Source organism: Caenorhabditis elegans, chromosome IV (genome assembly GCF_000002985.6).
Source record: "Caenorhabditis elegans chromosome IV".
Taxonomy (NCBI): Eukaryota; Metazoa; Nematoda; class Chromadorea; order Rhabditida; family Rhabditidae; genus Caenorhabditis; species Caenorhabditis elegans.
The window spans coordinates 8,463,944-8,488,695 of record NC_003282.8 but is presented as its reverse complement, the minus strand read 5'-3'; the positions used below and the strand labels follow the sequence as shown (position 1 = coordinate 8,488,695).

The following is a 24,752-nucleotide window of genomic DNA, read 5'->3' as shown; positions in this document are numbered from 1 at the left end:
ATCAAGAAGGCTGGTTTTATAGAGCATTCGAAGTTTGTTTTTTCTTCGCCTTTCAAATTTAAATTTAAAGAAACTGATCATTGACGGTATATTCAGCTTTCGAGACAACATCAATTTCAAAAGGAAAGAATCACAAAATAACTGAAAATCAAACGTCAGAGGTGTCGGGGAATATTTTTTAAATACAAAATTGTCTTGTCTCTTATTTGTTGCAGAAGAAACAGTAATTTTATTTAGTTTTTAAAGTACGGGAAAATATTTCAATTAATTTAGAAAATGAGTTCATTATGTGCACAAAACATGAGTTGACAATGAAGATGGAATTGAATATAAAGGCAAGTATAGATAATTTCAATAAAAATTAGAAGTCGTTGACATCAGAAGACTCGTTCATGCTGTCTGGTCCACCACGTCTTCCTTGTCCCAAACCTGCTCCCATTCCTCCCATTCCTTGTCCACCAAATCCTCCACGTCCCATTCCTCCCATCATTGGTCCTTCTCTAGAGTCTCCTCCACGTCCACCTGGTCCCATACGTCTTCCTCCTGGTCCTCCTGGTCCTCCATGTCTACCTCCTGGACCTCTTCTGAATGATCCACTGATGAAAAAGAGAGCTGGAATCTCTTGTGGATATTGTGTCTTGAGATTGTCAATGGCTTCTTTCATTTGTTGGCGGGTCTGGTTTTTGTTGTTCATGACTGCTTCGAGAGCGGTTTGAGCAGCAGAGAGTTGGCTAACAACTTGGGTTACATTTTGTTGAACTTCGTTGCGATGAGCGGTTATGTTAGCTTCGAACTCGGAGTAGACATCCTGTAAGTTTACTATTTTGAAGATGTTAAAGTTCAATTTGCTAAAACAATGGTTTTCCAAAAATTACTTTCGAAAGCAAACCACTTTTGGATTGAAAACAGAACTAACCGAAACTCCGTAAGTCTGAGCCCATGTAGAAGTTTGTGATTCCATCTCAGCAATTGTCAAGTTCTGGTTTCTGGCAATATCGAAGAATGCACGTCTTCCTTCATCAGTAACATTTTGAAGGAATGGTGGCATTGGTGGTCCGTGGCGTCCACGTCCTCCTGGTCCTCCTGGTCCTCCACCGAATCCACCACGTGGTCCAGCTAATACCATTGTGGCCATGGTAATAGCGAAAATGTATAGAGAAGTCGAATAGTAGCTCATTATTAAATCTAGACAATGATGTGGTCTTGGCTACTCTACAGGTAAGTTTATATACACTTCGCCGCCCCTCGTCATGTCTGACGCTGATCTTTTGCCTATATACCTACTCTCTCTCACTCTCTCATCCTTCGTATACTAGTAATGTCGGAAAAGACTGGTAGGTAAACTATGAGTCAGACTGATGGTCTCTGGATGAGATTAGTCAGTGGAGTCAAAAGCTCCTTTTGACCTACCATTTAGAGGTCTATAGGCTATTGTGTAAATATTGAGAAGCTTCGTTTTGACAATGTAGTGGTGTCAATTCGTTCCGCGTCGGAGTTTTCCGTGTTTTCTCAACCAATACTAATGAATACAAGGAAGTAGTATTGCTGATATCCACTAATGGAAACCTGGACATTTTCAAATTTGTAAGGCCCACTTGATAAGTAACAAGTTTATGAAACATCGAATAAAACATATGTCAATTGGAAGTGGGCTCTTGATGCTTCCAGATAGTTTTATTTCCTATACACATCCGTAAAATCATCAAATGTTCCCAAAAAAGTTTATATTTTAAGCAGTTTCACAGTTTTCTAAATGGAAAAATACATTGGAAAAATTTCAGATCGACTTTTTTCAGTTCGAAGTGATCCATTTTTTCCTCCGCTTTGTTAGAACTTCCCTGTATTTTCAAAAAAATAAAATTCGTAAAATTTTGTACTCGATGTTTCTGGAATAAGTTGAAGTGACCTATGTTCCTTTGATCTTTGTTGTATTATTACTGCCATTCAACCAACCAACACCTAAAGTGCTCCATCGAGTTATTGAAACAGTAAAGTAAATATAACTTCTATCATCTTTTCAATAATTTTTTGTAACCATCTTTTTTGAACATCAGCGACAGTTCTGTGCTATTATTTTGTGAATCATCTCTGTCAACTGGTCCTTTGCACTAGTTCTACTGCTGCTTTTAATCTGCAATGTAGATTTTTAATTCCCACCCACTAGCATGTTCACATGATAGATTGGTCAGGTTCTATTGCAAAACATTTTAGTTTTTCTAGTAGAATTTCTAGTTTTTATGTGATTTTGTGTTTATATGAGTTGGCTTGTCGTGATTAGTTCAAAATATTTTATATTCCACATTCATAAAAAGAGAAAAAATACAGAAACTATTAAAACCTTACAACAGTAAAACCATAGTATTCTTTTTTAAGGTTTCAATCGAAAAAAACGGGATTTTTACACCCCGATCAGAATAAAAAACAGAAAAAAGCAACAGTTCAAAGTATTGATCCAGCCTCGTAGACCTCGTAGAATTACCCTTTTGAAGAGTTGAGGTGATCTTATATGGAAGAACTTTCTTCGCACTCTGAAAATAATTAGTTAAGTCTCAAGAAAAGAATGGTGATGAAACTATTACCTCTTCCGTTGATACTAGTTGCCAGCAGGATGTCGAGCCATTCTCTGCACAATTGTCCGTCAAAAATTTTATCAAGATGTACCCTGCTCAAGGTCATTTTTAAAAAATTCTAATTGTCCGTGCAAATTTTATCAAGTATTTTTTTATCAATTGAAATAATTTGAACTGTGATTTTAACGTGATCGACATATTAAAAAATATTCGTTTTCATTTTCATTTTCAAAAATGTATCTGGTTCAAAATTGATTTCCAGGCATTGTGATTATGAAAAATATGGGGGACCTTCCCCTGATTTTTATTTTTTTATTTATTTCCAGTTATGGAAACGCTGGAATCTGCTCCCAAAAATCGACGGAGACGAGAGGATACGTCCCTTATAACAGCCCCTGAAATCTTCCGTAATTAATTAATTTTTTGTTTTTTCAACTCAAACGAATCACTTTGAAACAAGTTATTGTCAAAATTTATTAGACCCAGAAGTCCAAGTGCTCAAATAGATGATTCGATAAATATAATTTAATTTAATTTATTTTACACTCTCGAACAATGATATTTTTGATTCGAATGATAATACCGTGATAATAACCATGAAAATAAGTCGATCACATTGTATTGTATTGTATTTATTACGATTGAAATCGTGATCAAAAATAAATAGTGAATAGACATGAATAAGCAAGACAAGTAAGTTTCTAATTTTCAATTCCGTTACGAGAGAAACTCCTAAAATCATTAGCTTCTCCCATCAACCAACTTATGCTACTCGTCACACCTGAAAGAACAAATTTTGACTTGATAAAGCAGCAGTTGGATGTATGTGTGTTTGTCTGGAACAAACTAACTACCACGAACATCCACTGGACCTATCTGGAGTCGCTGAATGCAGTCATTGCAAATCGAATGGAGTAGCAATGTAAGCCTAAAAATTGATGATTTGAAAATGAACAGAACAGAAATTTGATGTTTTATAAACCCAGAACACCAAGTTTCCAGTTTTGTTTTTAACATTAATTTTTTTTAATTTCATGTAAGATATCGTGAGCTAGAGAAACAACAATGACATTTTCAGGCACTGAAAAGACATAGACTGGTGACAGAAGGAAACTCAGTGTGTGGCACCAACTTGTACCAAATGCACCAAGGATTGTTTAGACATATTTGTGAGTTTCAACAACGTTTACTAAGATTTCGATTTACACGACTGTTACTTTTGATAATAATTACGTACAAATGTATTAGAAAATTTCATTAATTCAGGAGCAACATCGGATTTCATTCGTGTCGGACAGAGGAAGTTGGTGGAGGATGTGGAAGGAGTGAGTAGCTGGGATCTCGTTGAACCTTGTCGACATACGAGCAGAAAGCAACATGAGGCAGAGCGAGAAGGAGGCGATTTGGAAAGATAAGTTTGAATTGAATACGAAATGTTTTTAAAAAAATGCGCTTGCTGTTGTTTGAAGTTGCAGAATTTAAATGAAGTGCCACATTCCAATTTTGAAAAATGGTCTGAAAATGTCTAAAATTTTGAGAATTTCTGACAAAATGGAACAGAAGTGTTATCCATTCTCAATTGAAAAATGTTAGAAAATTGCGTTTTTAGTATGTCAATGTTTTGAGTTGGACTGAAAAAAGAGAGAGACTGAACAAAAAAGTGTGAATTAAGACTCAAAACTTGACAAACTTTAAACGTAATGCTCTAGTATTTTAAAATATCAAACTTCATTTCTGTTCCAAATTGTTAGAAATTTTCCAAAATTTTAGAAATTGCGCTTTCTTCCTCTAAAATTGCAGAATTTAATAGAAATGCTACATTCCAATTTTGAAAAACGGCCAGAAAATGTCTACAATTTTGAGAATTTCTGACAAAATGGAACAGAAGTGTTATCAATTCTCAATTGAAAAATGTTAGAAAATTGCGTTTTTAGTATGTCAATGTTTTGAGTTGGACTGAAAAAAGAGAGAGACTGAACAAAAAAGTGTGAATTAAGACTCAAAACTTGACAAACTTTAAACGTAATGCTCTAGTATTTTGAAATATCAAACTTCATTTCTGTTCCAAATTGTTAGAAATTTTCAAAATTCGAAATTCGAAATTTTCAAAAAAGTAAATAAATCCAACTTTTGATATAGTAAACCAGCCGGTGTCGTTCGAGCCTCCGGCTCGACCTCCTCCGACTGGCTTAAACTAAAGTTCGAATATCCCTCGGAATTACGTTTTTGGTTTGAATTTAACTGAATTTGATTTGTCGAAAATGAAAACTTTCAAACTAACGTGAGTTTTGCGTGTTGTCATAGCCTATATTGGACGGAAGGAAAGTCTACTTTATAAATAGTAAATGATAAAACGACCGTAGTAAAAGATACGATTCGTAGTAAAAGATGAGGTAGTAAAAGAGTATTTGCCAACATTTATATATTAATGTAAAAGTGTATACTTTCTGATAATTGGCTGATACTTTTGAAAAGATTCTCAATAACTAATAAGTCGACAAGTTGCGATTGAAATGTTCATTTTAAATAAGAAAACATGAAATTGGAGATAATATCGAAATTCTTGATTCAAACTCTGGAGCATTGACGCTCTAGCACATCTGAAAGAAAAAGTTGTTTGAAAACAAATGAATGATGTCAAAATGTGAAAACCGAGTAAAATTAAATATTTGCACAAACCTGCGAGCACATTGCTCCGCTTGCGGCGAGGTCGGCGGTACGGGCGAAGAACTTGCGAGACAGGCGGATGATTGAGGCTTCACACTGAAAATGGAAAGTTAAGCTAAGAATTAAGCAGATGTTTCGAAAAATATTCAAAAATACAATTTGAACTAGACAGTAGACCTAAGATTGAAAAGTTCTGATTTTCAGGTGGTCTCGAAATAAACATTGGTACTTAAAACATGTGTTTGCAAATGTATAGGGTGTCACTAAAGTTTTGTGTCTCAGAATGTAGTTTTGTGACTTCACTGCCATTGGTACGAGTCATCTCACCATAGTTCCAAGAGCAGTTGGAAGCTTTTGACAGACGTTCGAGTAGAGTCCGTCAACAGCGTGAGAGTGAAGAGCCTCTTGGTTTTGAGCAAAGAAGTGCTCGACAGCTTTACAGTTTTCACATCCCAACATAACCTTCTCTGACATGGCCATTTCTACGAGAGCTGGAAATTGAAAAATTACAGGATTTCAGATGATCGATTAACTTACCATTTTCCTTCTTTTCGCATGAATGCATCATTGTGCAGATTCCTCTTCCATCAAATTGATTGTAAGTCAAGAAAAGCACAGTTGACATATACATATGAACAAAGTCATTGCATCCATCTGTCCAGTTGGCAACCATCTTATTGCAGGCAACTGTTTGGATGTCATCAGCTGTTCCTTGCTGAAAATATAAACCTTTTAAAACTGCTTCCAACATACTTTTACATTTTCTTTTCAATACATGCAGTGGTTATTGAAATTTGCAACACAATTTTCTACTGCACTTACTCTCTTATCAATGAATTCCTGAAGAAGAGCATCAGCGGAAAGTGTGCACTCGAAGCAAGACATAAGCTCCTCTCCGTTGCTTGTCTTCACCATTCCCATAGACTTCCACATCTCAGATGCTGGTTGTTTCGGAGCTTCACGAGCAGCTGGCTTGGATGTAGCAGAGCAGAGTCCCATGTTTGAGCACATAAGTTCCTTTTCGGTGAACATATCCTTCATCTCGGTCATAAGATCTGGAATGACGGAGGAGACAAAGATGTTGCATGCCTTGTGGGCTTTTCCGGCGCTCTTGCAGACAAAGCGTTGAAGGGTAGATTTGACCTGAAACTTGAGATAATTTTACCGTTCTTCCTGCAAAATTTAACTCACTGCATAGGTAGTAAATTCATCCCCAACGAGTTTTCCGATCTGTGCAGTTGATGCCTGACATTCGTCACAAACTTCTTGTCTCTATAAAAATTAATTGAAAATTAAAAATTAATCTCCCAAAATGACAAACCATAATGTTATCATTAGCTACGATGGCCTCTGATTTCTTCAAGTAAAGCATGGCAAGACGAGCAAGTGGTGAGAATTGAGATTCACCGCACATTTGGAGCTTTGAGCATACAGCGGAGGTGTCAGCCTGAAAATTCAGAGTACTCTCTGAAAAAATGTCGTAAACCTACCAAGTATGGAGCAAGTTTGTAGGCGATGAAGTCAAGTTTGTCAAGAGTCTTTGAGCAGTCAGATTGATGAGATGTACCTACGCAGAGCATTGAAAGAGAAACCTTCAGTTGAGCCATCTTCATGCGATCCTTAGAAGCATCAATGAAGTTTTGAACCATCTGAAATTTGTTTACTTTATAGTAGTAACATTTAGTTCTCTGAATATAATTACTTACCGATTTGCATGATTCACATGGAGATGGAGCAGATTGTGCTCCAAGAGCCAAAGCTGCCAGCACGGCGAAGACAAAAATGGATTTCATTACTGCAATTTCAAATTTATTTGAAATAATTTGTAAGAAATTAATGGGAAACTATGAAGAAAACTGTGCGAAAAATGAAGCGGAAAACTGAAAACACGTGTTACTCGGTGCTCCTTTTATCACCTCTTATCAGTGTGCTCCTCCGACGTGTGCCTCTAATCTGATTTATCAGGTAATTTATGGTGAAGCCCACTATACAACACTAGAGTATGACCCGGTTTTTGATTGTTGTTAACACGAGGAAACTTCAAAAAAATACAAAAATTCCACGAAATTGTTTATCACAGGTAATTGAAAAAGTCATCATTGTGCTCACTGAAGCTTGAAAAAAAAAGAGCAAAAATTAGAGCAATGTGGTATGCGACGTTGGTGAGAGAACGTTCAAGGAAATATGCAGATACTGGTTTTTATGGAAATTTTCACAGCGTTATTTTCCGGTGCTTCATAAATTTGAAACAGTCTGAGTGACACTTTGGCACTCATTCAGTACTCTATGAGAACCAACATACTTCGTTTTACCTTTCTAGAAATTTAAAACATTTCGATAATTTTTCTGCAACTGCCGAATGGTCTAGTCGACATCTCATCTCATTTTTCAACTACTATAACTTTTTAGACTTTTTATAAGAAAGCCAGTAATGTCGTAAGCTTTACAATTTTCAACTTGTGGATAAATAATTGTGAACTTTTTCAAAATAACAAGCGCAATAACTTCAAATCCACATAATGACATACCACGTTTCCTCTACTTGTTCAATAGTCTCACACTGATACTGAGAAGTCTTACGTTTCAGAAAGGTTGGTAGAGTTGCCATTAAAAACTTCAATGTGCTCGAAATGCTGATAAATTTTGGAAAGTTCTGTGTGTTTTTTTACTTTTAAACGGTGTCGAATGAAGGTTTTGTAAAACATCGATTGTTTTTGCCACTAATAAGGTATGTTTTCATTGTCCATAAGTTATTGATCAACTTTCAATTTTTCTGATAGTTCAGCAATGTTGTAGCTATTTGTCATGAAAATGATTTATTCTTTAAACAGTTTATCAGTTATCAGCAAGCAGAGAAATGAAGAAGTTTGATGTTTTCAGGTCTAGCAGTTCATCTGGAATATTTTAATTAAAATCGAGCATTCGAATACCCAAACTCACAGCCTGACTGAATTTGTTTTGGCTTGCAAGGACTGCGGTCAAACTGACAAATCTTGGAGCAACAGATGACATGATTTGTTGACACTGAAAATTGAGATTTAAGCTTTAGAACATTAAAAAAAACTAATAAAAACTTACACTTGGTTGGAAGAATGATAATAATCCAGAGCAGAAAGTCTCAGTCAGTGAGTTTTCGAAGAATTTCTCCATGGCACTTCCAACAAGGTTTGAGCTCAAATATGTTTCCAATTCCATCATTTTCGGACATTTTTCAGCTTGAATCTCTTGGAATGTGAAATCACGAAGTGGGGCAACTGAAAAATAGTCGGTCGATTATTGGACACCTCATTATTACAGCAAACCTGAACTTGCTGGACAACACTTGTTAGCTAGACAAACTCCTTGTGGAGTTGCCTGTTCAACTGTCATCTGAATAACAGTTGGGAGATATAAATCCAAGAAATCAATACATGAATCAGTCATGTTGGCTGTGACAATCTTGTAGCATGCGAAATCACGGACATCATCGGAAAGTTTCTTCTGAAATCACTAGAGGTGAATCATTTAAAAATTTGTTTTGGTGTAGGTGATTGAAATAAACAAATACACAGTTGGATTGTTGTTTTTATGTTACGAAACTATTTTAATTGTTTTTGCAATAAACTTACTCTGTTAGTGATCATGTCTGTTTGCATGTCTTCAACAACAAACTTGCATTCGAAACAGGACATGGCGAGAGTCTGAAAAATGGGAGTGTATTGCTTCTATTCAAATTTTGAAAAATAAGAAACCACATCAAATTCCCTTTTTCTTGCAAAATAACAACGAAATCTCTTTCCATCTATAAACTTATGAGCAATATCATCATGTTCCAATTATTTACCGACTTTGTCTCGACAATGTCAGTAGAAGGGTAACATGTGTGAAGCAGGTGGCTGTTGGGACGGCACACGATTCCTTTTTTAGATGGTAAAGGGTCAGTTACATCTGTCATTTTCTTTTCATTACTCAACTCCTACTTGGCTCACAACTCGTCATTTTTTATAGCGTCATCTTACACAATTTTATTAAAATGGCGAAGAAACCGAGAGTTACCAAGCTGAATACGGATCGAAGATCGAGAGCAAACGAGTACGTTCTCAAATTAATTACGATAAAATTAACATTTTCTTGAATTTTTTTAGTAGTTAATACGACTCCTAGCAATAAAATTGAATATAATATGAAAATTAGTTAGAAAAAAATATACCGGTCAGAACTCAAGCTTCATGAAGAACTGTTTCTAGATAGAATGCCCCACATTTTTCAATATCTCAGAAATCACATGCTTCATCATCAAAGGTTTATTAAACATTGTAAACTTTCAGACGAGAACGACAGAGAGTTTCCGAGATGAACGGAATGTTTGATGTTCTACTTAATCTTCTTCCGCCGTCACATTTTAAAACACGACTCTCCAGAGTTCAAATCTTGAGGTAAGTTCCCCAATAAGATGAGATCTCTTTTAGAAAATTTTCAAAACTCTACGAAAGTTTACTTGTTTGTTTTCTTAATTCAAAGATTTTCATTAAAAAAATAACCCTCGCATTTCAGAGAAGCCACCTCTTACATAATTCGTCTTCACAACTTTCTTATTGAAAGTTCAAATAGTGACATAGACGCAATAACTGTATTTCCGCACATCTTCAACGGAGAACGCAAGTCAAATAAAGATGCAATTCGTCGTCCCATGAAGTTGAAGCAGGGTGGCGGTGTTGCTGCTTTCATCTCACGCCACGAACTTCCCCCACTTCAACTTCCAAATCCCGTTATCCCAATTTTGAAGCCCACTTCAGTTCCAGTTTGGCCCCAAACCAATGTTTATATTGCTTATTTTTAAATTATTGAGTTTGTATTTGAGTTGAATGAAGTAGAACGGTTGTTCATTAGTAGTTTAAAAAAACCCATTATACCTCGAATAGCAGGTGGCATACTTGACAGCTGCGAATAAAAAAGTTGAGTTGAAATGCGCGAAAATAGGTAAACATGTTTTTGTATAGTTGTTTCAAATACTAATTTAGAATCAATCTATGGTACAACAAGAAATACAGTACCCTATCATTTCACTAACCTGACCCTTGTTGTTTTTCATTGCGGCTCCATTCCAGAATGCATCGACCTCATTCTCAACCTTTTCCTTTTCTTCATTGGAAGCTTCTACCTGAACTTATATAACAATTCAATTGAATAAATTAAAGAACTTAACCTAAAAATCTGAAATCAAAACGTCACAACAAAGGGATTTATAGACAAAACAAGCGATTTATGGAAGGGAACATGGGAAAAATAGACAATTCACAATAAAATAGGTTTATGCAAAAAAGGAGAATAAAGCTTAATGGGAAACATATTTATAGGAAGTGACGTTGGAAATATCCGAGGATACCCACATATTTGCGAGCCTTGAGTCCTTGAGCAGAAGCAGAGTTGCAGGCCTTGATGTCAACGCACACCTGAAAATATTGAAATCTTCTACTTTACAAATTAGACAAATCCAAGGAATTTCTGTTTTTTATAATTGAATGGATAACGAACCTGGTGTGGATCTTGGAGAATGGCGTCAAGCTCTTGGATGAATTGTGGAAGATACTCGTCAACGACCAAATCGCACTGAAAATTTACTATAAAAATCGAAGCTTGTAATTTTTAGGAACTTACGAATCCTCTGTACTGTCCGAGGCTCTTGCACACGTTCTCACGAAGGAAGTCACGGGCTTCAGCTTGGCTCTTCTTGTCCTCAACAACAGTCTTCAACTCCTTGACGACAAATTGGCATTCGTCACAGACGATGGCTGGCTTAACTTTCATCGTTATAATTTTAAATTTAATAATTTCTACTCACAGCGTCAAAAGTTTTTTGAGCGCGCTTGGCGAACTCGAGCAAAATGCGGCGGAATGAGTCGATTTTCTTGTTTGAGCAGATATGAAGACGAGTGCAGACTGCGTGTGGATTCTTCTAAAAAATCAAAGATATAAGCATATATTTTCAGAAACAAAGATTTAACTAACCAAGAATGGCTGAAGTTTGTCAATGAACTTGTCCAATTGTGAAACGAAAAGACGACATTCATCAGCATAAGAAGTCTCTCTGCACATCATTCCGAGAACAATCTTCAATTCTTCAATTTTCTTTGGATCCTTAGCAGCTTCAGAAATTCTTTTGATAACATTCTCACATTCTTCACAAGATGAGTTCTCAATTACTTCAGCCTGAACACGGTTTGTGTCAAGCATATTCTGCTTTGAATATGCAAGAGTTGAGCCGAGAACGGCAAGTGTCAGGATGAAATACTTCATTCTGAAAAATTATAAGATGTCTTAAAAGATTCCATGTTATGATAGAAAAATAAATATATTGTGAAATTTGAGGATCGCAAATTAAAACTCAAACGATACTACGGGGATGTAGGGAAGATTTCAGATGATCAGAAAATATGAGCTAAACAATGGAAAATAAAACAAAAATAAACTAGGAATGTGTTGATGGTTTGAGCCCCAAGATTGTGAGCATTTGAGATGGGGCTAGATGGGCGGTTTGGTAGAAGAGCAAAGTGTAACAGGAGGCGGGCTGATATCAACAATCTGGTGACCCGATACGAAAAAATAAGGATTTATGACTTTGGGGATGACATTCTTGACATTATTATTAGCATGAGAGCAGTTGTCTGACTATTTTATTGTCATTTCTGAGAAGATTTATTTTTATAATTTATTCCTCGAGAACAAAATTAAAACTGATAAAGTGAGAAGAATGGTTTGTAAATGTTTAATGGAACGGAATGCAAATTATACTGAAGAGAATAATGTTGAACGGAGCAGAGATAGTGGGAGAAAAGATTAAACAATTAGTCTGTATTTCCGTTACACAGAACTAAATTTTGAGAAATTAGGTATTTAATTTTCAGACTTAAAATTCATAGAATTCCCACTTTGCATCCAGAAATGTTATGCTGGAAGAAAGTGACCGATCGACTGCAGGCCAGCCAAGTTAATGGAACAAGAGTAGAGAGTATTTGGTTTTTCTTATAAAACGTGAAAATAGTACTTGGATCAAGGAGACGATGAGAAAAATGAAATGACAACTGGCCATTTCTTGGAGCACTTGGAGGAGCACAAGGCTGTGGATGACCACGAACATCACGTGTTTTTAATGGAAAATGGATAGAAAATGAGCACACCACAGAGGATCTGGTGAGATGGATATTGATCGGAATCTGTGAACATTCAAGTGATGTTTTGAATGTTTGGATTGCGGATTTCAAGCAAATTATTGTAGAAAAAACATCACACAAAAAGCTTATTGAAACTTGAAGTAGACTGATCAAGTTACTACAATACTGGTCCATTTTTATATCAATCGAATTCCTCATAGTGACTCACTACATCTTCAATCTAATAGTTTTCAAACAGTCAACATTCCTCTCTTGAATAGTCATTGTGACAAGGAAGTCAGTTTCGAGAAAGTAGATGTCAATCAACAGTTATTTGGAAATTTAAAAATCATATTCACAGCATAACAATAAAATGAACATACACTCAATTATAAACTCAAGAATCTTTTCGATTGTCTTTTGAAAGTAAAATTAACTGTACAATTTGAAAGTGTAGTTGAGGTGACACGATGAAATGTTTTTCAGAAAATCTTAAAATACAAATTGCAATGTAGTTAAATGATGTTCAGCATATCGGGAAAGAATTTGGAATTTGGAATGCAAAAACGTGGTTGTGGGATGACTGATAACTGATGAGACTACACACAGCTCTTTATCATTCAACTTTTCAAAAAAAAAAAGATTTATGGTTTTCTATTGTTAAACCTCGTGAAAATATTAAAAATTGCTTTAAAAGAACATTATGAAAAGAAATATAATAAGTAACATGGACATAGCTAATGAAAAAGGCAGATATAAGTAGGTCAAGTAAATATGTTGGTTTGATCGCCAAATTAATTTTAGAAATTTGAGAGAAAAATCGCGGCCGACGCAAGCATAAATCAACTCCGGTCGGTTTCTTATCACTTGGAAAAACGATTGAACGATGTGAGAAGATAGATAGTGAAACGAGTAGGTAACACACATTTTGATGATATAAAATTAATTTTGTGACGGAATTGAAGCAGAGAGCAGGCTAGAAAAACTATTTTTGAACAGTGACTAGGCAAGTTCAATGATGTAATTACAAAAGCACGGAACATAAAAGTAGAAAAAATACACATTTATTCGAATTTAACTTTTAAGAAGTTAGACGCAAATTAATCAGTTTCAATTCTGGAATATCTGGAATCATTCAGAATGGTAGTTGTTCCAGCAACTTCTTCACTTCCAGCCAACAGCACAGGTTCACCATTTTGATCGTCCCTTTGGCTATCGTCATCAAAGAAGAACTTCTTCTGAAATAACACACTTGAAGCTTTTGGGCAAGAAATAGTTTCGAAACAAAAACTAACATCACCAATGAAATGTTGAACCAAAACCCTTCCGATCTTGAAAAGGGCTGACAGAATGCACATAGCAATACTATATTGCCACGTTTTTGGTACATTAACGGTTGTTTCTCCTTCTTTTGCTCCAAGGACATAAGCATGAGCGAGCAATGGCCATTCCGTCTCAATTCGATTCTTTTCGTGAGTGATTACTAAATAGTTGGCATTAATTAAATATTTAAAGATTTGTTTTTTGGTGACAAATGGTTGAACACCATATTTTTGAAAATAAATTTACCTGCGATAGAGTAAATTACCGATATTGCTGATACAATAACCAAGCCAGTAGTTTGTACCTGTAAATAAAATATGAATATGTGAAAATCTTTTAGTGTCAATAAGCATACCTGTCCAACAAACACGTCAAATTCACAAATCTCAAGAACTGTGTAGAAAATCAGAAAAACACAAGTGAGAGCCGGCAAGAGGATCAAATCTAAACAATCTAAACAATTCTAAACAATTTTTTCCAAAGTTTAATTTTAGACAACATATTGAACTTCTTTTTTAAACTGTTGTGCGGTTTAATTTAATAACTTCCCCAACTTACACATGCTATCCCAGAATGAATAGTGAGACCATTTCAAACGGTGACAAATGGTGACTTGATGACTTGGATCAATCAAATGATCGTTAGTTTTCAAGTTTTCGGTGAAACTGAAGTTCGGATGATGCACTGGATGAAGATGACACTTTTTGTCGACGTTGCGTGGAGTTTGTTCACTTGCTTCAAAATTCAGACATCTAGAAATATAAATCATAAGGATTTTGAATTGTTCCTTTACCTATCAGCCGGCAAAAAGACAAGAAAAACGACAATTGCCAGAAGAGCAATGATGTCGAGCACAAAAAGCGAACGACGCAATAGCATTTTGAAGAATTGACAAATTGAGGAATGCCACTATTTTTTGTTTTTTGAAACGCGTTTTCATTGTCAGGAATAAACATGCGAGGCCGCGTCAAAAAAATTCAAACTTTTCTAAAATTTAAACATTTTAGTTCAAACTTGTGTTTTTCAGTGCATCCTTCTACTTATTTTTAGGCGCATAAATGTCTGACTTCTTACAGAAAAATAAACCGCCTGAACCACACGAAAGCTCAAGAAATAGGCGGAAGGCAGGTACGTAGGCCGGCACACATGAGGCAGGAACTGAAGATATCTATGTATCAAATTTCAATAGTTTTAATTAATTTCTTGAACGATAATTGTTTTTTTTTTCAAATGTTGTATTCTGGGAATTTGATGAATCTTTATTCTGGAAGGGCCAAATATGCAGAATATAATGGGAAATCAGATTGAAAACGATGACATCACAAATCAATTTAAAAAAATCGTGTTGCAATTACATTTTTATCAACCAATAAATATCTCATTCATGACGCATATCATCATCAATCAGTGTAATGATGAATTATAAAAGTTTGAAAAGTAGACGGGTGACCTCAAAGTCTGTAATTGGAAGTCCGGCAGGTTTTAAAAATAATATTCTTAATTAAGTCTTCATAGAAAACTCACTTGATCTTGAACAACACGACGTAACATCTGAAATTTGTCACACAAAAATCTAATCAGATTTAATCATAGCAGATTTAATCGAAACTTTGAGCACTTTTCTCAATGCTATGGTTTTATAAGAACGAGTCGCTCAAGATATTTTTCAAAAGTATGGATTTATTGTTGTGGGAGTCACGGCCCCCAAGTTGTGTATCAAACGTTTGCGTGTAGTTTTTTATAATACCTATTTTCCGATTCATTCAACGTTCTCACTTTCTATAAAACGTTGCAAAATAGCATATTCGCACAAAAGAAAAGTTGAAACCTTACAATTATTTCGGTTTGGGCTTGAATGAGGAAAATATCATATAGAAGCCAGTTTTTAGAGTGAGTAACTCATTATACTATCGTTTTTCTGCACTTTTCGATCTAACCGAACAATCCCATTTTCAAAAGAAAAGTACCAAGCAATCAATCTTTTTAGACTGATAAAGGTGTGATTACAACCTCCTCTTTTAACATCTTCTTCATTTTTCATTTCTTCTAACCTAATCTCTTCATCATATTCATGTCATCTTCAAAACCTCGAAAATTACAAAAATTACATTTCGATGACACCGTCTACCAATGTCCTAAAGTTAGACGAAGGCGTCAAAGAAGAACCGGAAGTCGTCATAGGTTCACGAACATTTTCCACTAAATCGTTTTGGCATCTTCAGGGGTTGCGCCTCCCAAAAATCATCGTTTGGCGCCACCGCTGTTTCTATTTCTGATCATATATTTCCATTTTTCATGTTTCAAGGTACAAATTATGTATTGAGTACACGTGTCGTTTTATATTATCAGTTTGAAATCTTTTTTTTTTACTTAAAAGTTGGTACCTTCCGATTCTAAATTGTATATTCTCAGATTAATGTCTTCAAAGTCCTCTACTTCATCTGAAGAAGATGAAAACTTTATTAAAGATGTTGAAGATCAAAAAGTGTTGGAAGTTCTGACATCTCACTCAAAATTTAAAAGTCTCGATGATTTAGTGGAACTTCGTTGGTATTGTATGCTTGTACTGATCATGGCAGAAATTACTGCTTTCACTGCGTTAGCCAGTGTCATGGTGATGGTATTTGCAGGTATGCTAGCACTAACTAAAACAATCAGGTTTTTTGAAATCTTTATCTATTCTTTCAGGAGCAAACCCAACAGTTGTCGGATGTGACAACACCGTTGTAAACGGGTGTCATGAGTATTATTCTCTCAAAAATCGTTCGGGATGTACACCAGTTCTTGAATATCAATTTGAATCAGTACAAGTTGAGGTGAAGACTTAAAAACAAGATCATCTTTTTTAAAATGTTCATACATTTCAGTTTAATTACATTTGTGATGACGCCAAAAAAGTGAAGAACACAATCACAATTCAAACATTTGGAGTATTGGTTGGTGCTGCTATATTTGGACAAGTATCTGACAATTTCGGAAGAAGAAAAGTTAGAATTTACATTTAAAAAATCAACAAAATATTTAATATTTCCAGGCTCTAATTATCTCATGTATTGGAAATGCAATTTTCAATCTGATATCTTCCTACTCGCCAAGTTTATTCTACTTCATGCTATGGCGCACTGTTTCAGGAATTTTCGCAGGAGGTCTTACTGTGTAAGATTAATCTGCTTCGACAACTCTCATTGAGTTTGCTGTTTTTCAGAGTTCAAATGGTGTACATGGTTGAAAATATTCCCAGACATCATCGTATGTGGATTCAGGTAATTTGTTACAAATTTTTTGAGAAGACATTTCAGTTTCTCTTTTTGTAGAACTCTATTACCTGGTCACCCAACTTGATAATTTTCCCGTATATTGCATACTTGGCACAGAATTGGAGAACACTTTCAGTTGTTATTTCAGCCACTTCTGTTCTTTCATTTTTGGCATTGATGTAAGTTTTTGTACAGAGATATCCAAGAAAATGTTTTTGGTGGTAAGTAGACATACTTTTAGGGTTATTCCAATAGTGTAGATTTACACACTAATGTTTTTGTTTCATTTAACTTTTTCATCATCATCATTACCTATATATAAAAAAATAGTTTCCGTTTGTTAAGAAGTGACGTCATAGCTTACAAAGGCAAGGCGTTTTCGGCTGTTGGAGGGATATAGGTTTGGAGTTATTAGTGGGATATGGTCGGGGTACTGTAGTAGTACTGTAGGAGTACTGTAGGAGTACGGTAGGATTACTGTAGCTTAGGAAAAATTGTGTTTTTGTCTTTTGAAGAGATATAGGTTTGGGCTTAGTAGGGGGATATGGGCGGGGTACTGTAGTAGTACTGTAGAGGTACTGTAGGAGTACTGTAGGATTACTGTAGTTTAGGAAAAATTGAGTTTTGTCTTTTGAAGATATATAGGTAAGGGGTTAGTAGTGGGATATGGTCGGGGTATTGTAGTAGTACTGTAGAGGTACTGTAGGATTACTGTAGTTTAAGAAAAATTGAGTTTTTGTCTTTTGAAGATATATAGGTTTGGGGTTAGTAGTGGGATATGATCGGGGTACTGTAGTAGTACTGTAGAGGTACTGTAGGAGTACTGTAGGATTACTGTAATTTTGGAAAAAATGAGTTTTTGTCTTTTGAAGATATATAGGTTTGGGGTTAGTAGTGGGATATGGTCGGGGTACTGTAGTAGTACTGTAGAGGTACTGTAGGAGTACTGTAGGATTGCTGTAATTTTGGAAAAAATGAGTTTTTGTCTTTTGAAGATATATAGGTTTGGGGTTAGTAGTGGGATATGGTCGGGGTACTGTAGTAGTACTGTAGAGGTACTGTAGGAGTACTGTAGGATTACTGTAGTTTAGGAAAAATTGAGTTTTTGTCTTTTGAAGATATATAGGTTTGGGGTTAGTAGTGGGATATGGTCGGGGTATTGTAGTAGTACTGTAGAGGTACTGTAGGAATACGGTAGGATTACTGTGGTTTGGGAAAAATTGACTTTCCGTCTTTGGAAGGGAAATTGGAAACTTCGGGAAAATTCTGAAATGTTCCAGAACCTTCTGGGAATTTCTGGAAAATTCTAGAATGTTCCAGAACCTTCTGGAAAATTCGAAAAAATTCTGGAATGTTCCAGAACCTTCTGGAAAATTCGAAAAAATTCTGGATTGTTCTAGAACCTTCTGGAAAATTTAAAAAAAAATGTTGCTGCGAGATCTTCATGGCCACACCCATCGTGGTGAGACCCATCGTGGTGAGATCCATCGTGGTGAGACCCATCGTGGTGAGACCCGTCGTGGTGAGACCCATCGTGGTGAGATCCATCGTGGTGAGACCCATCGTGGTGAGACCCATCGTGGTGAGACCCATCGTGGTGAGATCCATCGTGGTGAGACCCATCGTGGTGAGACCCATCGTGGTGAGACCCATCGTGGTGAGATCCATCGTGGTGAGACCCATCGAGGTGAGACCCATCGTGGTGAGACCCATCGTGGTGAGACCCATCGTGGTGAGACCCATCGTGGTGAGACCCATCGTGGTGAGACTCATCGTGGTGGTATCCATCTTGGTGAGTGAGATCCATCGTGGTGAGACCCATCGTGGTGAGACCCGTCGTGGTGAGACCCATCGTGGTGAGATCCATCGTGGTGAGACCCATCGTGGTGAGACCCATCGTGGTGAGACCCATCGTGGTGAGATCCATCGTGGTGAGACCCATCGTGGTGAGACCCATCGTGGTGAGACCCATCGTGGTGAGATCCATCGTGGTGAGACCCATCGAGGTGAGACCCATCGTGGTGAGACCCATCGTGGTGAGACCCATCGTGGTGAGACCCATCGTGGTGAGACCCATCGTGGTGAGACTCATCGTGGTGGTATCCATCTTGGTGAGACCCGTCGTGGTGAGACCCACCGTGGTAAGACCCAAAATTTTGGCGGGAAATTTAAATTTTCTGTGAAAAATATTTTGGCGGGGAATTTAAATTTTCTGAAAAAAATATTTTGGAGGGAAATTTAAATTTTCTGAAAAAAATATTTTGGAGGGAAATTTAAATTTTCGGAGAAAAAAATTTTGGAGGGAAATTTAAATTTTCTGAAAAAAATATTTTGGTGGGAAATTTAAATTTTCTGAGAAAAATATTTTGGCGGGAAATTTAAATTTTCTGAAAATTCTAAAATTCTGGAAATCTAGAATCTTCTGGAAATTTCGAAAAAATTCTCGAATGTTCCAGAACTTTCTAGAAAAATCGGGAAAATTCTGGAATGTTCCAGAACTTTCTAGAAAAATTGGGAAAATTCTGGAATGTTCCAGAACTTTCTAGAAAAATCGAGAAAATTCTGGAATGTTCCAGAACTTTCTAGAAAATCGAGAAAATTCTGGAGTGTTCCAGAACTTTCTAAAAAAATCGAGAAAATTCTGGAACGTTCCAGACTTTCTAGAAAAATCGGGAAAATTCTGGAGTGTTCCAGAACTTTCTAAAAAAATCGGGAAAATTCTGGAGTGTTCCAGAACTTTCTAAAAAAATCGAGAAAATTCTGGAACGTTCCAGAACTTTCTAGAAAAATCGGGAAAATTCTGGAATGTTCCAGAACTTTCTAGAAAAATCGAGAAAGTTCTGGAGTGTTCCGGAACTTTCTAGAAAAATCGAAAAAATTCTCGAATGTTCCAGAACTTTCTAGAAAAATTGGGAAAATTCTGGAATGTTCCAGAACTTTCTAGAAAAATTGGGAAAATTCTGGAATGTTCCAGAACTTTCTAGAAAAATTGGGAAAATTCTGGAATGTTCCAGAACTTTCTAGAAAAATTGGGAAAATTCTGGAATGTTCCCTGGAACGTTCCAGAACTTTCTAGAAAAATCGAGAAAATTCTGGAACGTTCCAGAACTTTCTAGAAAAATCGGGAAAATTCTGGAAGTGTATGTGTGTCAAATACTTTTAATGGTGCCAGTCGTTGCCCGCGCAGTAGGCGCTAAGCGGACTGGTTCAAACATAATATTTTGAAATAAAGTTAACATATACATTGACCCCTGAAACGAGTGTAGACACAAAGTAGGCCATCTTGAAAGTAAGCTGTGCCTACGTATATCATTACTTATATATAAAAAAATACATGAGGGATGTTACAATTGTAGTTTGTAGTCTGTGACGTCACACTTGCAAGGTGTTTCCGGCTGTTGAAGGGATTGTGGGTTGGGGTTAGTGGTGGGATATGGTCGGGATACTGTAGTAGTACTGTAGGAGTACTGTAGGATTACTGTATTTTTGAAAAAAATTGGCTTTTCGTCTTTTGAAGTGATATTGCTTTGGGGTTAGTGTCGGGATATGGTTGGGGTACTGTAGTTGTACTGTAGAGGTACTGTAGGAGTACTGTAGGATTACTGTAGTTTGGGAAAAATTGACTTTTCGTCTATTGAACGGATATTGGAAACTTTGAGAAAATTCCGGAATGCTCCAGAACCTTCTGGAAAATTCGAGAAAATTCTGGAATGTTCCAGAACCTTCTGGAAAATCCGAGAAAATTCTGGAATGTTCCAGAACCTTCTGGAAAATTTGAGAAAATTCTGGAATGTTCCAGAACCTTCTGGAAAATTTGAGAAAATTCTGGAATGTTCCAGAACCTTCTGGAAAATCCGAGAAAATTCTGGAATGTTCCAGAACCTTCTGGAAAATTTGAGAAAATTCTGGAATGTTCCAGAACCTTCTGGAAAATTTGAGAAAATTCTGGAATGTTCCAGAACCTTCTGGAAAATCCGAGAAAATTCTGGAATGTTCCAGAACCTTCTGGAAAATTTGAGAAAATTCTGGAATGTTCCAGAACCTTCTGGAAAATTTGAGAAAATTCTGGAATGTTTCAGAACCTTCTGGAAAATCCGAGAAAATTCTGGAATGTTCCAGAACCTTCTGGAAAATTTGAGAAAATTCTGGAATGTTCCAGAACCTTCTGGAAAATTTGAGAAAATGCTGGAATGTTCCAGAACCTTCTAGAAAATTCGAGAAAATTCGTGGTGAGACCCTTCGTGGTGAGACCCTTCGTGGTGAGACCCATCTTGGCGAGACCCATAAGTTTTGGCCGGAAATTCAAATTTTCTGATAAAAAATTTTGGCGGGAAATTCAAATTTTCTGAGAAAAATTTTTGGCGGGAAATTCAAATTTACTGAGAAAAACTTTTTGGTGGGAAATTCAAATTTTCTGTGAAAAACTTTGGCGAGAATTCAAAATATCTGTGAAAAATTTTGGCGGGAATTCAAAATTTCTGTGAAAAATTTTAACGGGAATTCAAGTTTTCTGTGAAAAATTTTGGCGGGAATTCAAATTTTCTGTGAAAAATTGTGGCGGGAATTCAAAATTTCTGTGAAAAATTTTGGCGGGAATTCAAAATTTCTTTGAAAAATTTTGGCGGGAATTCAAAATTTCTGAAAAAAAATTCTGGAATGTTCCAGAAGTTTCTAGAAAATTCGAGAAAAGTCTGTAATGTTCCAGAACTTTCTAGAAAAATCGGGAAAATTCTCGAATGTTCCAGAATTTTCTAGAAAATTCGAGAAAAGTCTGGAATGTTCAATTCCCTGAAAAAATTCAAGAAACTTCTGCGAAGTTCTAGAACCTTTCAAGTTTTGATACTTCTAGAATATTCTGAAGTTTTAAGAATTAAAAAAACCAGAAATTGTTATAGATAATTTCCAAAAACGCTCGCCAAAAACTTTCGGAAAGGACCGGAAAAAGTCTCATAAAGGTTCCGAGGGAAACTTGAGGTTTTAAAATTGTAATTGCTTAAAATTAAGTATATAATATTTATGTTGCTCGAAAACTTCCGGAAAACAAGGAAAAAAACGTTCCATCTGCAGTGAAATGCTTAGAAATTTCAGAATTTGATTTTAATTTTGAGTACGCCAGTCGGAGCACGCGCTTCAGCGCGTGCGAACGGCTGGTTGTTTCATAATCTTTTTTCAGGCTCCTCGAAGAATCGCCTCGTTGGCTCGTTCAGAAGGGAAAACTCGAAGAAGCACGTAGATTGCTGATCAAAATTCGAAAAACCGACGGTCTCTACACATCAGATTTCGAAAAAGATCTCGACGAAGTTCTAAAAATTGAAGCGGAAAAGCAAGTGATCAGCTCAAAAAAATCGAAGAAATACACGTTTATTCATTTGTTCTGTACATGGAAAATGATTGCACAGACAATGACATTTATTGTTGGAATGTAAGTTTTTGATTATTCAAATTGTGAAGCATTGATATTAATAAGAAACTGTTCAAAATTTAAAAATAATTATATTTTTTTGTTAGAAAATTTATCATAGATGGAATTCTTAACAATCAATTTTCAATGCAAAACAATTTCGGTAATACTTGTTTTCAAACAAAAAGAAAAGCATCGAAAAAATTGAATATGTTCCAATTTTTGTAGTTCAGGTCAAAAGCCAGAGTTCTCAAATTTCTCTTGTATCCACTTATAGACTATAATCCCTATAATCCAATTTACAGTATCTGCACAAATTTCATCGTCTACGCACTATTGTACAATATGGAAAAGTTGTCAGGATCACTGTACTGGAACAGTGCGATTATTGGGGTTAGTGATTTTGATGAATATAGGATTAAAAGAAAAACAGTTGCAAAAAGATGACAAAAACGTGGAGAACTTAGACTTGACATTAAAAAGTATATGTGACTGAATTTTCGGTGAGAGATTATTACGACAAGATGGCGAAAATGAAGAAATTGAACAAGAAGATAGAAATATGAATGTTTGAATTTAGATTTATAAAACTTTAAAGATTTAGTTGGAAAATCAGAAAACCTTAAACAAGGATGAGTATCGTATATAGGAAATTGAGCTTATACTTTAGATTATAACGAAATAAACACAAAATATTTTCTGAGAGTTTAGCCTTGAAACAGTAAAAAATGTCGCAATTTGAATTACTGGAAAAATATCTCTCAGACTATAAGTTCAAATATTTAGGCCGCTCGCTGGGTAGTCAACATTGTTGTGAGCATTGCTGATTATCAGCTCCCATGGTTTGGACGTCGGTTGATTAATCATATATCAATGATATTCACATTAGCCAGTTTGGCAATTGTTGCCGGATATGTTTACATTGGAAATGGTGGATATGTTGTTGCAATTGGAACTACTGTAGCTCTTGCTATGTGCTCACAACTTTTCATTGCAAAATATTTGATGGTTAATGAGCTGTATCCAACGGCTGTAAGAAATTTGGCAGTATCTGCTGTTTCAACAATGAGCAGAGTTGGAGGAATGTTTTCACCACAGTTGTTTTACTTGGTTAGTTTTTACTTTATCACAATTTTAATTTTATATATATCGTTTTTATTAGTCTCGCACACACTTTGCTACAGTTTGACAGTTATCGAATATGTGTAGTTCTATCAAAAAAAAATGTAATGAAAATGGAAACAACCGAATTTATTTTCTTTAGAATTTTAATAAGAGTCAACAAAAATCGTTATCATCAACCTTCAAAATAATCGATTTCAATTTTCACAAAATTGCAGAGTGACATAGCTGAGTGGATCCCGTACGCAGTTCTAGTTGGATTCCAACTTGTTGACCTAGTCTTGTTCTGTATAACAATTCCAGAAACAAAAGGAGTTCATTTGGAAAATCATCTACCTCCAGAGCATAAGCGAATTTTTGGAAAACGATCTTAAAAAGCTTTAATTTTTGCATTCAGTTGTTTTTTCTTTTGAAACTTGTTTTGAATACTGTTTAATAATAATCCTACAATGAATAAATTTTCTAGAAATATTGAGTCGATGAACATGTTACAGTTGAAAATCAGCAGTAAAAACTAGTACTTTCACTGAGACGAGCCTTACGTCTCGCCCAGATGGAACATCAAGAGCATATTTTCGTTCAAACGTTTAAACCAAATGGGCCAAAATTTAACAAAAGTCGATATTCTTTGAGTAATCGTAATCCTAACAATTATTCTGAACGTTCTAACATTCTGATTTCAAGTGTCCTCTTTTTCAATTTTTTAACATCATCCTATGGCGACAACTTGTTTCAACGATTTTTCCAAGGCCCTTCTGCAATTTTATCTTCATTCCCTTTTCCCACGTGTATTATAATTTCATGATCTTTGCTGTCACCCTCATCCTCATGTTCTTTCAATAAATCAAAAAAAGAAAAGTTAACTAATTTGTTAAAAAAAGGAGAAGAAGATAAAGATGATGATGGGGTTGGGTGATGATAACACTGTCTGGGTCTCCATATATTTTCACATTTTTAGAAAATGGGATACTTGAAAAGACCATATCGTATTCTTTAGTTGTTTCATTTCTATCCTGCCTTGACTATCTTTCCTAGAATTTTTCTGCAAAATTTGATCACACTAATCAGAATGTGTCTTCCTTCAGTTTATAAGAAAAACAGTTCTCTAAATTTTAAAGATATAATATTTAATTTTTTGTATACATTCCACAATATTATTTCAAGTTTTGACTGGACACAAGAATGTTTATAAAATAGTACAGTAAAATCAAAAGCAACAGTCTGATTTCAATTTTTTTTATAAATTATCATTCATACTTGATAACAAAGCTTATATTTACAA

General features: G+C 35.6%; 6 protein-coding genes across 8 annotated transcripts; 2 read left to right on the top strand and 4 right to left on the bottom strand.

Annotated features, from left to right (window-relative positions):
* Positions 1-205: 205 nt before the first annotated feature.
* Positions 206-1,213, bottom strand: srlf-3 (SXP/RAL-2 family protein Ani s 5-like cation-binding domain-containing protein). The gene is made up of 2 exons (NM_069047.4): positions 917-1,213; positions 206-808 (listed from the first exon to the last, which is right to left on the bottom strand). The coding sequence occupies exons 1-2, from the start codon at positions 1,175-1,177 to the stop codon at positions 362-364; spliced, it is 708 nt and encodes a 235-aa protein (NP_501448.1). The 5' UTR covers positions 1,178-1,213; the 3' UTR covers positions 206-361.
* A 3,861-nt stretch (positions 1,214-5,074) lies between these two features.
* Positions 5,075-7,032, bottom strand: spp-8 (Saposin B-type domain-containing protein). The gene is made up of 9 exons (NM_069046.7): positions 6,944-7,032; positions 6,728-6,886; positions 6,559-6,684; positions 6,429-6,509; positions 6,060-6,380; positions 5,775-5,952; positions 5,565-5,728; positions 5,250-5,333; positions 5,075-5,170 (listed from the first exon to the last, which is right to left on the bottom strand). The coding sequence occupies exons 1-9, from the start codon at positions 7,028-7,030 to the stop codon at positions 5,162-5,164; spliced, it is 1,209 nt and encodes a 402-aa protein (NP_501447.1). The 5' UTR covers positions 7,031-7,032; the 3' UTR covers positions 5,075-5,161.
* Positions 7,033-8,039: 1,007 nt separating this feature from the next.
* Positions 8,040-11,516, bottom strand: spp-10 (Saposin B-type domain-containing protein). Of its 2 annotated transcripts, NM_171399.7 has the most exons (11): positions 11,226-11,516; positions 11,059-11,172; positions 10,875-11,012; positions 10,752-10,826; positions 10,607-10,669; positions 10,288-10,377; positions 8,846-8,917; positions 8,540-8,717; positions 8,316-8,491; positions 8,178-8,261; positions 8,040-8,131 (listed from the first exon to the last, which is right to left on the bottom strand). In NM_171399.7, exons 1-11 carry the CDS (start codon positions 11,511-11,513, stop codon positions 8,120-8,122), a joined length of 1,290 nt encoding a protein of 429 aa, NP_741465.1. In that variant the 5' UTR covers positions 11,514-11,516; the 3' UTR covers positions 8,040-8,119. The 2 variants fall into 2 exon arrangements, with proteins under 2 accessions (NP_741465.1, NP_741466.1); NM_171400.6 differs by lacking the exons at positions 8,040-8,131; positions 8,178-8,261; positions 8,316-8,491; ... (1 more) ...; positions 8,846-8,917; positions 10,288-10,377 and having other exon boundaries at positions 10,462-10,669; positions 11,226-11,514.
* hlh-12 (Helix-loop-helix protein hlh-12) lies at positions 9,250-10,101 on the top strand (the record flags this gene model as incomplete). The annotated part of the gene is made up of 3 exons (NM_069044.5): positions 9,250-9,308; positions 9,545-9,652; positions 9,771-10,101. The coding sequence occupies 3 exons, from the start codon at positions 9,250-9,252 to the stop codon at positions 10,054-10,056; spliced, it is 453 nt and encodes a 150-aa protein (NP_501445.1). The 3' UTR covers positions 10,057-10,101.
* Positions 11,517-13,417: 1,901 nt separating the features above from the next.
* C28C12.11 (uncharacterized protein) lies at positions 13,418-14,640 on the bottom strand. 2 transcript variants are annotated; one of them, NM_069042.4, is made up of 6 exons: positions 14,484-14,640; positions 14,249-14,442; positions 14,046-14,134; positions 13,937-13,994; positions 13,663-13,850; positions 13,418-13,605 (listed from the first exon to the last, which is right to left on the bottom strand). In NM_069042.4, exons 1-6 carry the CDS (start codon positions 14,567-14,569, stop codon positions 13,468-13,470), a joined length of 753 nt encoding a protein of 250 aa, NP_501443.1. In that variant the 5' UTR covers positions 14,570-14,640; the 3' UTR covers positions 13,418-13,467. The 2 variants fall into 2 exon arrangements, with proteins under 2 accessions (NP_501443.1, NP_001122758.1); NM_001129286.4 differs by having other exon boundaries at positions 14,046-14,143; positions 14,484-14,597.
* A 1,462-nt stretch (positions 14,641-16,102) lies between these two features.
* oat-1 (Major facilitator superfamily (MFS) profile domain-containing protein) lies at positions 16,103-23,944 on the top strand. The gene is made up of 10 exons (NM_069041.6): positions 16,103-16,320; positions 16,379-16,506; positions 16,558-16,677; positions 16,725-16,846; positions 16,896-16,953; positions 17,005-17,126; positions 22,121-22,369; positions 22,654-22,741; positions 23,135-23,458; positions 23,689-23,944. Exons 1-10 carry the CDS (start codon positions 16,107-16,109, stop codon positions 23,842-23,844), a joined length of 1,581 nt encoding a protein of 526 aa, NP_501442.2. The 5' UTR covers positions 16,103-16,106; the 3' UTR covers positions 23,845-23,944.
* The last annotated feature ends 808 nt before the right edge of the window (positions 23,945-24,752 follow it).